The following is a 14,794-nucleotide window of genomic DNA, read 5'->3' as shown; positions in this document are numbered from 1 at the left end:
GTTTGAGTGTATAACTTTCTATTTGAGTGGATTTTCAGCCTCTTTCATCAAGCGGTGATTGAACTGACAATCACTGCTAAATCACTTTTGACCTTTGGAACGCAGTGTCAGTACAGGATTCACAATGATCAGCAGCCACAAGAGAAATCGACTTAATCTTTAGCCAAAGGCTTGGCTTACGGGAATCCACCATAAACAGGCGTGTAGTTTGTCAGACTAATGTCCTTGTTGTTGTAATAATAATACACGAGGAAAACAAAAATGATTTTCCTCTTTTCATGGATTCTGGACAGCATTCCTAGTGATTCCAATCTAATTGACTGCCTTTTTCAAGGTGAGTTGATACCAAAGACCTGTGGGTAAATTATGACACTTTAATGGTTTTTTTCTTTTAAGGTATGTAAATGTGCAATGGTTGTTTGTGTCTGTGTTGTCAAGGAGTTATAGCTGCATGTGGAGTGTCAGTACTGTGCAGCCTGATGAGAGTGTACTATTTCACTCAAATGTACAGGTGAGGTTTTTGCAGTAGAAAATGTTTCTTACTGTACATTGACAATGTTCAGACTATGGGCTTTTGTGGCCAGGCGTCCTATTTTTCATTTTTATTTTTTGGCGACATAGACTAAAACTAACTCACTCAGACGTCCGTTGTCATTAACTGCGTTGTACTACTTACTTTCTACACTGGGTGGCAAAGCAGGAGAGGAGAAAAAAAAAAAAAATTCTTATTACTCACCTCCTTCATCAGGATTGTTTGCCCCATTTTCTCAATATCAATATACAAATACCTCTCAATATCAACCAGAGGTAGGTAGAGTAGCCAAGTTTTACTTAAGTAAGAGAAGAGTTACTTCAAAATAATATTACTCGAGTAAAGTAGACGTCCAAGAATGTAATCAAGTACAAGTAAAAAAGTATTTGGTGAAGAGGATACTCAAGTAATGAGTAACATTGTGAGTAACTGCTCACATTTTTGTTTATTTTTTTTTTTAACAATGCAATTTTTTTCCTGAGCACAAAGTTATCTATATGAACTGTTGTTATAATGATACTGTACAATAACCCATTACATACTCACATTAAATCAAAGAAATAATCAAACAATCAATTGAATTCTGACAAGAAAAAAAATTACATAAATGAAGCATTATTCGTCCAAAGAGCATGAGTGCCCTCTGGTGGAGAAAATAGCTCCTTGTTTGAATAGTGAATAGTTCCTTCATAATTACCCTATTGGCCTGAATATAAAACGGTGTTTTTTTGCATTGAAATAAGACTGAAAAAGTGGGAGTCGTCTTATATTCGGGGTCTAGACATTATACCCATTCACGACGCTAGATGGCGCCAGATATCATTGAAGCGAATTCTGAACTTGAGCAGTAATGTTCTGTCATGACAGCTACTTTCAAGTTTAACCCGTTTGCATTAGTTTATTGCAAAGTTTTTCCTTATTCAGATTTGTTTCAAGACTACAGTTACAGTTAGACCTCACTTTGATGGTTAATACAGTTATTGCAATGTGTTTTATCACAATAGATTGGTTTATTTACATTTAAAAAACCGGAAGCCATTCATTTACGAATGTGATTGCACTTTAGTTTACATATTTAAATATTCAGATATTAAGATTTGAATGAGGCAAAATAACATGCTTTTTCTCTCAAATATATTGTTATAATCATTTGTTTCAGATGTACTGTAATTTTTTTCTGTATAAAAATTAATTTGGTGTTCAAAAAGTATTATTTTCAAACTTGAGTCTTGAAAAAGAGGGGGTCGTCTTATAATCAGGGCCGTCTTATATTCGGGCCAATACGGTACTATTATGAAATTCAATTCAATTCAATTTTATTTGTATAGCCCTATATCACAACAAGGTTGTCTCAAAGGGCTTTGCAGAGGCAATGTGATACACCGTTACAAAACAGCAGATGAAATAAATAGAGATGAAATGAATAAAGGTCAAGTCCTGGGCATCCCCCATCCTTCGACCCTCCATGTCAGCAAGGAAAAACCCCAAAACTCTTTGGGAGAAATGAGAAACCTTGGGGAGCACCACAGTCAGGAGAGATCCACTCCCAGGACGGATAGACAGGATGCACCAGGACTGCTAATGGGAATTAGGGAGTTACAGTTTGTAAAGATGCAATGGAGTAAGGGAACAAGAAGAGGTCCATCTAGCCAGATGAGACGGGGATTAAAAGGATCATATCTCCGGTTTTCCTCGGTCAATCGGTGCCAAATAAAAATTGGGAGAGAGGTTAAAATCCACGTTTTCGAGTCATATTAAGTCAGCACTCTATGTCAAATACTTCATTTTTTACGATGCTTTAAAGACACCACATGATTGAACAGGCTGGCATGAACATAGAACGGCAAGCTTGCGTCTTATTGGTATATTAGAGTCATGTGATTATTGTTCCGACGTCTCATTGGTGAAATTGGTAGAGCTACTCTTGGCATCGCTGTCAAAATACATAAATTCATATATAAAATAAAGAGGAAATATGTAACGACTCTTGTGTAGCCCAAAGTAGCGGAGTAAGAGTAGCGTTTTTTCTTCACAAATCTAGTCAAGTAAAAGTAAAAAGTATGGCTTCGTAAAACTACTCTACTACTACTACTAAGCAGTGTTGTTAATAACGGCGTTACAATATAACGGCGTTACTAACGGCGTTATTTTTTTCAGTAGTGGGTAATCTAATTAATTACTTTTCTCATCTTGGCAACGCCGTTACCGTTACTGAGGACGGAAAGGCATGCGTTACTATGCGTTACTATATTGGTCGAAAAGTCTGAGTGAGACGGACTCACCGAGACAACAGAGCAGAGCAGGAGCGGGGAGGAGGCAAGAAAGTTATGACGCCAAGCAAACGCGATGCTAGGTAGCTCCAATAATACACGTTGTAGCCGATAGCCGACAAAGTACGCCCGCTTGTTATGGTAGATATGGTATACATGGTAGATATCACATGTACTGTATATAGATATAACTAGATGCATAATGACGGACATGGCTCTAAATGCATTAGTAGACAGCCGCCATCTTAAAGCAGTAGGCTTTTTAGGACGGCTCTGTTGTAGAGAACCTTCCTAGCGAACCTAAGTAACTTTTTATCTAAAATACTTCTAAATCGGCAAAATCTTGACTTGAATCTATCTTTAAATGATGAAACAGTTTTAAAACTTTCATATGTTGAAAGTAGAGAGAAGGGAACTAATGCAATAATGGGAGCAATTTTAACAACTTTTAACAGGTGATTCAGGGTAAAGGGTAAATTAGGGTAAAGAATTGGGCTCGGGCCAATTGTACCAAAAACCTCCACAAAAAACTTCACATAGTGTGGCCAATGTTTTTTTTTTTTTTTTTTTTGAGGGGGAAAAAAAAAAGTAATTATCACCAATTACTTTGCCAAGTAACTAATTACTCTTACATTCAGGTAATTGAGTTACTAACGCAATTACTTTTTGGGAGAAGTAATTTGTAACTATAATTAATTACTTTTTTTCAGTAAGATTAACAACACTGCTACTAAGTACATTTTTCTCAAAAAGTTACTCAAGTTAATATAACGGAGTAACATGTAACGTTACTACCCACCACTAATATCAACCAAGTTCATATTCTTCTAGTTTTAAATTTGAATGTGGACATGTAATTTCTGGTGCTCAATACAGGGAAGAGCTATTCTAGTGGGATAACTATTTTTCTTATATTAAATTGATATACAGTAATAGAGAGTGTACTAAAAGTCACTTTAAACTAATGGTGCTCCTTTTGTTTTATGGGTCATTCAGACAGACGTGAAGTAATCAAAACACTTAATGAAATTTTGCTGACCTCGGCTACATTTCACTACTGTACCAGTTATAGAAACTGGCTGTCATATACAAAAATTTGTAGAAGAATTTATGCTATCTATAGCAGGGCAACATAATCTTCTTTTGGAAGCTTTTGAACAACCTAAAGTTGGATTAGGTAAGGATTTATTATTGTCCAAAGCGCCTGATGAATTGACCTTTTGTTCCAGTGCAGCTTTTACTGACTTAGCGTGAACAAAATGGATTCATTTTTCTTTAGAAACGCACCATTGGATAGCAAAAATTGTATTATAAATTGGAGCAGTGTGGCTGTGGCAGGAAATGTCATGTTCTTTGCAGTGCTTTTCTGATTTTATTTGTCCAACTATTGGCAAGGTTGTGTTGTATGGTTACAAAAAAAAAGAAAAATTAAAAACCCCATCAAATCCTAAATTGTGTAATTGTTTAAGCGTCACATCAAGGGAGTCTATAATGTTTTTGGATTCTTGAAGCAATATATAAATATGTTTAACATATTTTTACCTACACTAAAGAATTGCTTATAGATTAACAGACATTGATTGGCTGGAAACCAGTTCAAGGTGTAACCCGCTTCCAGAGGTGGGTACTAGTAACGCGTTACATGTACTTCGTTACATTTACTTGTGTAACTTTTTGAGAAAAATGTACTTCTAAGAGTAATTTTACTAAGCCATACTTTTTACTTTTACCTAAGTAGATTTGTGAAGAAAAAACACTGCTCTTACTCCGCTACTTTGAGCTACACAAGAGTTGTTACATTTTTCTCTTTGTTCTACATATTACATGTATTTATTTATTTTTTGCTAGCGATGCTATTGCCGAGAAGCGCTACTAATTTCACCAAATGAGACGTCGCAACAATAATCACATGACTCCATTACACCATTCAGACACAAGCTTGCCGTTCTATGATCACGCAAGCCTGTTCAATCACGCATCTTTAAAGCACCGTAACAAATGAAGTATTTGACATAGAGCGCTGCCTTCAACATGAATCGAAAGCGCGGATTTAAAACTCTCTCCCAGTTTTTATTTGGCACCGATTGACCACGGAAAACCAGAGGTATGATCCTTTTAATTTCATAATAGGAACTATGAAAGAACTACAGTATTCACTATTCAAGCTAGGAACTATTTTCTCCACTAGAGGGCAGGACACTCATTCTCTTTGGACGACTAATGCTTCATTACTATTTTTTTCTCTCTCTCTTCAATTTACTGATATTTTTTTATTTCTTTGGCCTAATGTGGTTATGTAATGGATTACTGTACCGAATAAAGATGCACTGATACCGATACTAGTATCGGCAAGGGGGGCCGATCCAGCCCGAAATGGTGGTATCAGTATTGGCGAGTACCAACAAAGACGGCGCACGGGTTAAAATGCATGGTAGTCCAGCATCCTGAGGCTCAGCGGAAAGAGGGAGGCCGAGGACTGGTGAGCATCAGAGCCACTATCCAGGAGGAAACTACATCCCTCCAAGAGTACATTATGAAAATGGCCCCCAGTGACGACCTGCTCGGTGAAAGCCTCAGGCAATAGAAGCCCAGTAAGTAGGAGGACCCTGAGGAGCTATCATGGAAGGACAAGCCCCTGTATGGTATGTACCACCGACAAAGGGGGTAACTGACATGGAAAAACATACCAGTGGCTGGAAAAGGTCGGACTGAAAGACAGCAAGGAGGCACTGATCATGGCAGCACAAGAACAGGCCCTAAACACAAGATCAATAGAGGCAGGGGTCTATCACACCAGACAGGACCTCAGGTGCAGGCTATGCAAAGAGGCCCCTGAAACAGTCCAGCACATCACAGCAGGGTGTAAGATGCTGGCAGGCAAAGCATACATGGAACAACATAACCAGGTAGCAGGCATAGTGTACAGGACTGGAGACAAGTACGGACTGGAGACCCCTGGGTCAAGGTGGGCGACACCTCCAAAGGTGGTCGAGAACAACCGAGCCAAGATCCTGTGGGACTTCCAGATCCAGACAGACAAACTGGTGATGGCCAACCAGCCTGACATAGTGGTCGTGGATAATCATCAGAAGACAGCAGTAGTGATAGATGTAGCAATGCTGAGCGATAGCATTGCTCGGCAGGAAAAAAAGAACATGAAAAGCTGGAGAAATATCAACGGGTTGAAGGAAGAGTTGGAGAAAATGTGGGGAGTGAAGGCAACAGTGGTGCCAGTAGTGATCGGGACACTTGGGGCAGTAACCCCCAAGCTGGGGGCATGGCTCCAACAGATACCAGGAACAACGTCCGACGTCTCCATTCAGAAGAGCGCAATACTAGGGACAGCATAATCCTGCACAGAACCCTCAAGCTCCCAGGCCTCTAGTAGAGGACCCGAGCTTGAAAGGAGAGACCCTACTGCCCGGATGGGCGAGACGACGATTTTATATATATATATATATTTTAAATATATTTATGTATATATATAAACGGGGTGGTATCGGTATGGTATCGGTATCGGCCGATACTGCACATCCAGGTATCGGTATCGGGGCCAAAAAAATTGTATCAGTGCAACACTAGTACAGAATCATTATAACAACAGTTCATATAGATAAGTTTGTGCTATGAGAAAAAAAAATACAATTAAAAAAAAAAAATTCAAACAAAAATAAGCAGTTTCTCAACTTGTTACTCATTACTTGAGTACTGTATTCTATGGATACTTTTTTACTTGAGTGAATTTTTTTGGATGACTACTTTTACTCTTACTTGAGTAATATTATTTTGAAGTAACGCTACTCTTACTTGCGTAAAATTTTTGGCTACTCTACCCACCTCTACCTGTCTCCTGCCCATAGTTAGCTGGGATAAGCCCCAGCCTTGTGTGGATACGATATGGCTCTATTGCCGTGAGTAAGCGTGATTGAGTTAAGCACATCAGAGGTGTTCCATAGGCCTCAATCTTAACACACTGCTGGTCTTAAACCATCAAGATTGGCACTGAACGACGAGTTAAAAAGAGCACTAAAGTCATTTTGCAATATTTCGAACTGTTGATGCATAAGAAATGCTAGTGTGCCCTGAGTAGTTTTTCTTTGATTGCAATCGTGTTTTAAGTTAAACCGTGCTGCCAATAATAGGATTTGAAATTGGTCATGGTGTGACGTCAAACCATGCCTTATCATGCAAGTACCTGTTCTTCATTCACGCCCACTAATATTAGAAGCGCTGAGCACAGAGAAAAAACATCTTCAGATTGCCGCTTCCTGGTTCTAAAATGTAACACGTTAAGCACACAATATATAAAATAACGCATTCTTAAATCTATACCAGTCCATCTGCTGTGTTTTAGTACAATACTTTTTTCACGCAACCACTTCATATCTTTGTCACTTCTTCCGCGACCTCTAACCCCAAACCAATTTTTGTCATCTACCTGGCAGTCAAGAAGCACTTTTCTAGGCTTGCATACCGCCAAAATTTATCCTCCTCGCCTGATCCTCAATTGATTTTTTTTCTCCTGTGCCTTGCCTCCTGATGCCTGGAAGATGACAAAGAACTCAATTGACGCACTGAGAGAGTGTGTTGGGCATCAAGTGAGTGAATTTCTTCTCGAAGTAGAAATAAGGTCGTAGCAAATGCTTGCCTCCCTACTGTAATACTCTTTGCGCGCACAGAACCCTGCTGAAGCAGGAGTGTGAAGTGAGTGAATATTTTATTTTTCTATAATTGATAAATAGCAAAGCTATTCATTGAATAGCTTTTTGGATTGTAGTCCACGTATTGCCAACACCCATGAGCTTCAAACTGATACACCAGATCGATCAAAGTTAAGAGTCAATACTTAAATATTGAATTTTTTTAATTGGATCCAGTCAGCTGCATATTAATGAGAAACAGAATTTTGCAGAAACGCAAAGAAAATTACCTACTAAAAGGGCTTTAAAAATGACATTCTGGGCACTTTCAACGCAAAATGTGCAAACCTATTATGAGTTATGAAAAATAATGTTTAACAAAAAAACTTTAGTGTCACTTTAAAGGATGACCTAGGATCCATTTTTGTGGCCCTTAGAAAATAAAGTACCCTACTGTACATGGTCAATTGGATACAGCAAATTTATATTTTACCATGTCTGTCATAGCAGTAATTCCGAAACAGATAGCAAGGAGACGACTCAATCATCAAGTAACCCATTGAGCGCGAAGTGGAGATCATCAATCCATTTCTGGGCTTTAACTGGCATCCTGTCTGTGGTTGGCCCAAGGCTTTCTTCTTTGATTGTTCTGGAATTTTCTCTGCGAGTCGTCTCTGCTTGGGTGTCAGCACGATTGGTGAGTTTCAACAGGAGCAGATACATTATTCCTATATACTACCCTTGGTTTCTAATGTGCTTTTTTTATCCAGGATGCTGGTGGCAGGGATCTAGGGGTTATCCTCATCCAAAGCCACTTTTCCCTGGGTTGCAGCATCACCTGCTCCCTGTACTTTCTCCACCAGGGAGCCCCACATAGCTCCCTTAGCTTATTTCTGGCCGCTGCCCTCAGTTGGGCGCTGGCAAGCTGGTCCAACTCCCTATGGAGACATGTTGGACGACTCTACTCGCTGCACAGTAAAGAGCGCTACTGTGGAAGGTGCATCACCCTCCTGTCTTCAGGCCACACCTTGCTGGCATTTCTGCAGAGACTGGTTATTTTGGTCTTTGCAGTGGCGGTTGTAGCCTCATTCGCCACAGTTTATGACCACTTCCTGTCCCAGAAAGAGGCGCTCAAGTTTTGGACTCCCCTTACTCTTTGTTACACAATGCTGGTGGTCTATAATCAAGGTGGGTATTAGTAAAAAGGGGTTTCAACTCATAATCTCAAACTCAACATGACACTGTTGATATGTTAGGATCCAAAGATATCATATACAACATTTAAAGTTAGATGTCTTAAAGTGAAGTCAGCAGCGCAACTCACCAGTGGCCATCCATAAGATGAGTTTGACTTGGCGCGGGGGGGGGCACAACATGTTGATGACCCAAAAACGCACTGTCAGCAATAAAATTAACTTACAAGAATATTTATAATAATAAGTTGACAATGAGCGTTTTTTTGTTTACCATCATTCTTGAGGGGAATTCTAAATAAGGCTGCTTAGGCAATACTTTTTGCCAAGATCGTCATCCATTGAATTTGGTACGCCCGCTGGTGTCGTGCCAATGTAGTTACCCCAGTCAAAAATTGTATCCCCGGGGCGGAGCTATATGGAGGTAGATTTGTGTCTTTATTATTCAATCAAAAAAAAAAAAAGTTTGAATGCAAAAATAAATTTGAAACTCCAAACATTTTTTCTATTTTTCTTTGATGAATTTTTAATTTAATTTATTTTATTTTTTTTTTTAATTTTTGATTGAAGTCGTTTTTTTGGTTGAAGTAATGTTGATTTGTGCTTGGGTCACATTTTGGCTGGGACATTTTTCTCTATTATTAAATAGAAAAAATAGTTGCTTCAAAAAATATATATTTTCAAAAAGAAAAATCACTTCAATCAAAAAAAGAAAAATTTCAATCATAGAAAAAAGTTTTTGAATGCGAAAAGAATATTTGAGATTGAAAAATGTGTATTTGAACACTGAATTTTTCATTGAAAAAGTTTTCTTTGATTGAAGCAATCCTTTTTGTGCTTGGGCCACATTATGATTAGGACATTTGTGTCTAAATCATTCGATCCCCCCAAAAGTTGCTTCAATCAAAAAAAATATTTTCAATCAAAGAAAAAAATCATTTAAAAAAATATTTTTTTCTCTAATACACTGTACATATACTGTATATGTCTAAGGTGCTCGAAGAATAATTTCGACCCATTATAAAAATATGTTTGGCCCCTGGCCTCCCCTTAAAATCCGCTTATGTGGCCATCTTGTGACAGAATCTCTGAATTCTTGATGGATTTACAAACAGTTTAATTTTCTAACAAATCGAATTAACATAGTTATGATCCAGGTTGGATATGTTGAATTCTCTTTTTAAAAAATGTTATAATTGTTTAAGTACGCAGTAAAATTACTGCATCTCTGACATTTATGAAAAACCACGATGTTTGGAAGGTTTAAAGTTGAGTAATTATTTTAAAGAACACGCTCCACTGACTTGGTCCTCTCCTCAAATGGGCCAACAATTAAAATCTGACCTCCTTTGCAATACAAAATGACGTCATTGTCACATGAACTCCAATTTATGGTCAGTGGACTGTTCAGACAAGACAGACATTCTGAAAAATCTAAACCCTAGCAAAATTAAAACCACAATCAAAAGTGCAATAAATCAGATTTGAAAGTATCTAATTCCAAGCATAAATTTCACTATCAGTTGACGGGACACAGGGCTCGGGGGTGTTCCGTATGGGGCCTATTTTCAAAAACTTAAAATTCAAATATTCTTAAAGCCAAAGTCGCTAGCGACCTAACACCAAAACAGGCACCTCCCTTATGCATGTATGAGTCTCCATTAGCAGCGACATGAAAAAATTTAGTCATTCCTTAATAAAATCCCGATTATTTTTTTATACAAGTATGATAAAACTTAAAATGAAATAAAAATAAACACATAAATAAATGCAATTCCCAACTTTTACGCTACATGCACAAACATATCTAGATGCAGAAATAATCACCTACAGTCTATTTTCAGGATCAATAGCAATATTTAACATATCATATTAGTATATAAGTTTTTCGCTCAAAATAGCAACTTAATTTTTTTAATTTAGTGCAATTTTCACATCAGAAACTTAATACTTGAGGAAAGCATGCAGAATCATCTTAAATTTACTCAACAAAAGCAAAATTTTCCGTTTTCTATATACAATCACAACCTATTTAGGTTGAATTCCATGTTACTATTGCCTCAGCTCGGAGGTGTGTCTTGCCGGCTATCTGGCCCTCGGCGTTTTTAGATTGAAATGTTACAAAAAATCAAACAAGTAAAAGGCAAATTTTGTTTTGTATGGACGCAGAACTGTCTAAATGACTACTTTTCTGCAAAAAAAAAAAAAAAAAAAACGGCAGTTGGCCAAAAATTACCCGATCATTTAAATGTAAACTTATGCTACTGTGTATGGATACAACATGGCGGCGATCACAAAACAAAGAGCTTTTTGAGTTGAATATTCATGTAAATAAATGCGGACATCCCACAATTGCTATAGATATGAATATAGAACAGTCTAGATTCTTGGTTAAAAGCGAAAAACCGGGGCAGTTATCATTCATTTTACGTAAATATTTTGAACTAAAATTACGCTTTGGTGTAAATCCATCATGGCGACAATCACAAAACAAAGAGCTTTTTAGGTTGAAAATTCTTGTAAATAAATGCGTACATTCCTGAATTTCTATAGATATGAACGTAGAACAGTCTTCTTTCTTGGTTAACCCTTTCTTGCCAAATGTATCACATTTGATACACTTAGAATTTCATGATTTTGAGACTATGTCGGAATTTTTAAATACCTTTCCTCAAAAAAAAAAAAAAAAAAAAAAAAAGTCAGTGCAAGTCAATTCATGCATCTGCAAGTTCCATGAGAAAAAAAAAACAGGATTTAGCAAGGGTTATAGATATTAGAGCGCTTATTACACATATTCATTTTTTTTCCTTTTTTACAAATTTGAAAAAAGGTTTCATTAAGACCTTATTTTTCAAATTTTGTGATTCTCTGACAACTGCTTCATATTGCAGACATTAAAGGGTTAAAAACAAAGATACAGGCAGTTATCATTCATTTTAAGTAATTATTTCTAGCTAAAATTACGCTATTTTTTTTTCCATTGATTTTTTTCCCACAACATTTCAAAGTGCATGCATGGGGCTATTTTATATTATAATTACCTTGAATCCTTCACCAAATCACTCTCAAGACACTCCTGCCTGCTTCTATGCAGTAAAACTTTCGTCCTTTTTCCACCTAAATCCGGCGTTTGAACGCAGCGTGTGTTTGAGTTTATTACAGTGAAAGCCAAATGGTCTGCCTGGGTCAGCCCCCAACGGGAAGGCGTGGCGTAATATTTGTGGGAGCTGTCGTGTCAACTGATGGTGAAGTCTATATTTTAACTGACTTGGCCTGTTCAGACTGTCATGAAGGAATTTCACTCAAGTCTGTTAAAGGCAAAAACACCCTATTTGGGTCACTCCATGCTGCAGTCTGAATGTAGCCAAAGTTAGGCAAATGTACCGGTAAACCTCAGGTAACTACATCAAATACACCTAAATTGAATTAAATATTTAGCCGTTGTCACTGCCTTTACAAATATGACTGCTGACAGAGAGGAGGAAAATGACCAATTTAGCAACTGTAATGTGCAGACCATTTTTTGAAAACTTAAAGTCATGTTACCTGTCATTTCACCCAGAGGATCAGCAACGTCAAATGGGCGCAGAAGCCCTATTGCACACTGTTGTGCTGCGCCTGGGCGCTCTGCTGGTCCTGATGCTGACCGTGGGAAACTGGTCTGATGTAGTCCACGTCCTTTTCACTTTCCTGGGCGAGGGTGTCTGCCTCCTCTTCTCTCAAGACTTATTACATTTTGTGTTAAAGGTATGTATGGGGGGGGGGGGGGGGTCCTATTTGTATCCTAGTTCATTATTACAAATGATGTTGAATTGATTGTTGAATTATCATTTATGTTGTTTTATAGGATGAAGAGGACCCCAATATGAACAAATATATGCAAAGCTCAAGTTACAGAAAACGGGAGCATACAAGTGGCTCATCATCAAAAAGCAGCTAATACCTGAAGTTTACCTCTAAAGCAACTCATGTTCAATATAAAAATTAAAAGACTGTGATCACACTATTGATAACCTCTGGTTCTATTTTATTTGAATGGAAAATGCCAAATTCCCCATCAACAACCAGAGGATTTTAATGGTAACCACACTGGATCCCCTAGATTTTGGGGACAAGAGTCTAATGATGTTCTGCTCTGATTGTCAAATGTCCACGCTGATACCATGTAAGTTGTAAAATATTGTGTAGTGAGGAAATAAAAAAAACAAAGGAGGGGCAGTATAAATGAGCAATGCTGGGAAATAGTAAAAAGTCACTCTGGGGGCGTTCCAAAAGATAGCAATGGGATACGACTTAGCGTTGCTGTATCTTAGAGACAATTAGATACTTTACGACACAAGCGTTCATAAAAAGGTGGAACTGTATATTGCACAAGCGTTGACTTACTCGTTTATTTTTAATATATGCACATTAAGCAGGCGGACTCAGATAGTGAACCTGGATTTGTTTCCTCCAAGCTATATGATACCATCTAATGACTTCCATTTAAAACTACCACTTCATAACTGAAAGCCACTGCTACAAACAGTGGGGCAAAAGGGTATTTAGTCAACCACTAATTGTGCAAGTTCTCCCACTTGAAAATATTAGAGAGGCCTGTAATTGTCAACATGGGTAAACCTCAACCATGAGAGATAGAATGGGGGGGATCCCATTGTTTGATTTTTGAAGAATTTTTGGGAAAATCATGGTGGAAAATAAGTATTTGGTCAATCAATACTTTGTTATGTACCCTTTGTTGGCAATAACGGAGCCCAAACGTTTTCTGTAACTCTTCACAAGCTTTTCACACACTGTTGCTGGTATTTTGGCCCATTCCTCCATGCAGATCTCCTCTAGAGCAGTGATGTTGGGCTGTTGTTAGGCAACACGGACTTTCCCTCCACAGATTTTCTATGGGGTTGAGATCCAGAGACTGGCTAGGCCACTCCAGGACCTTGAAATGCTTCTTACGAAGCCACTCCTTTGTTGCCCTGGCTGTGTGTTTGGGATCATTGTCATGCTGAAAGAACCAGCCACGTCTCATCTTCAATGCCCTTGCTGATGGAAGGAGATTTTCACTCAAAATCTCTCGATAGAGGGCCCCAATTATTCTTTCCTTTACACAGATTAGTCGTCCTGGTCCCTTTGCAGAAAAACAGCCTCAAAGCATGTTGTTTCTACCCCCATGCTTCACAGTGAGTATGGTGTTCTTCGGATGCAATTCAGTATTCTTTCTCCTCCAAACACGAGAACCTGTTTTTCTACCAAAAAGTTCGATTTTGGTTTCATCTCACTATAACACATTCCCAGTCCTCTTCTGGATCATCCAAATGCTCTCTAGCAAACCGCAGACGGGCCTGGACGTGTACTTTCTTCAGCGGGGGGACACGTCTGGCAGTGCAGGATTTGAGTCCCTGGCGGCCCCATGTGTTACTGATAGTAGCCTTTGTTACTTTGGTCCCAGCTCTCCGTAGGTCATTCACTAGGTCCCCCCGTATGGTTCTGGGATTTTTGCTCACCGTTCTTGTTATCATTTTGATGCCCCGGTTGAGATCTTGCATGGAGCCCCAGATCGAGGGAGATTATCAGTGGTCTTTTATGTCTTCCATTATCTAATAATTGTTCCCACAGTTGATTTCTTGACACCAAGCGTTTTACCTATTGCAGATTCAGTCTTCCCAGCCTGGTGCTGGTCTACAATTTTGTCTCTGGTGTCCTTCGACAGCTCTTTGGTCTTGGCCATAGTGGAGTTGGGAGTGTGACTGACTTAGGTTGTGGACAGGTGTGTTTTCTATTGATAATGCGTTAAAACAGGTGCCATTAATACAGGTAACAAGTTGAGCTTCGTTAGACCTCGTTAGAAGCAGTTAGACCTCTTTGACAGCCGAAAACCTCCCTGTTTGTAGGTGACCAAGTACTTATTTTCCACTCTAATTTGGAAATCAATTTTTTAAAAATCAAACAATGTGATTTTCTGTTTTTTTTCTCCACATTCTGTCTCTCATGGTTGAGGTTTACCCATGTTGACAATTACAGACCTCTCTAATCTTTTCAAGTAGGAGAACTTGCAAAATTGGTGGTTGGCTAAATACTTATTTGCCCCACTGTAAATCCAAAACTGTGTGGTTATACCATGTTTTCATTTTGTAATAATGTTTATCGGGGGAAGTGCACGGT

The 14,794-nt window shown here is 38.4% G+C and overlaps 1 protein-coding gene across 2 annotated transcripts; it reads left to right on the top strand.

Moving 5' to 3' along the window:
* The first annotated feature begins 131 nt into the window (after window positions 1-131).
* On the top strand, window positions 132-12,933 carry LOC130922002 (transmembrane protein 82-like). 2 transcript variants are annotated; one of them, XM_057846433.1, is made up of 6 exons: window positions 132-334; window positions 439-511; window positions 7,953-8,139; window positions 8,213-8,630; window positions 12,198-12,382; window positions 12,483-12,933. In XM_057846433.1, the coding sequence occupies exons 1-6, from the start codon at window positions 262-264 to the stop codon at window positions 12,573-12,575; spliced, it is 1,029 nt and encodes a 342-aa protein (XP_057702416.1). In that variant the 5' UTR covers window positions 132-261; the 3' UTR covers window positions 12,576-12,933. The 2 variants fall into 2 exon arrangements, with proteins under 2 accessions (XP_057702416.1, XP_057702415.1); XM_057846432.1 differs by having other exon boundaries at window positions 7,950-8,139; window positions 12,483-12,932.
* Window positions 12,934-14,794: the final 1,861 nt, after the last annotated feature.

Source organism: Corythoichthys intestinalis, chromosome 9 (assembly GCF_030265065.1).
Source record: "Corythoichthys intestinalis isolate RoL2023-P3 chromosome 9, ASM3026506v1, whole genome shotgun sequence".
NCBI classification, from domain to species: Eukaryota; Metazoa; Chordata; class Actinopteri; order Syngnathiformes; family Syngnathidae; genus Corythoichthys; species Corythoichthys intestinalis.
The sequence above is the reverse complement of the archived record's forward strand: the minus strand, read 5'-3'. Positions and strand labels throughout refer to the sequence as shown.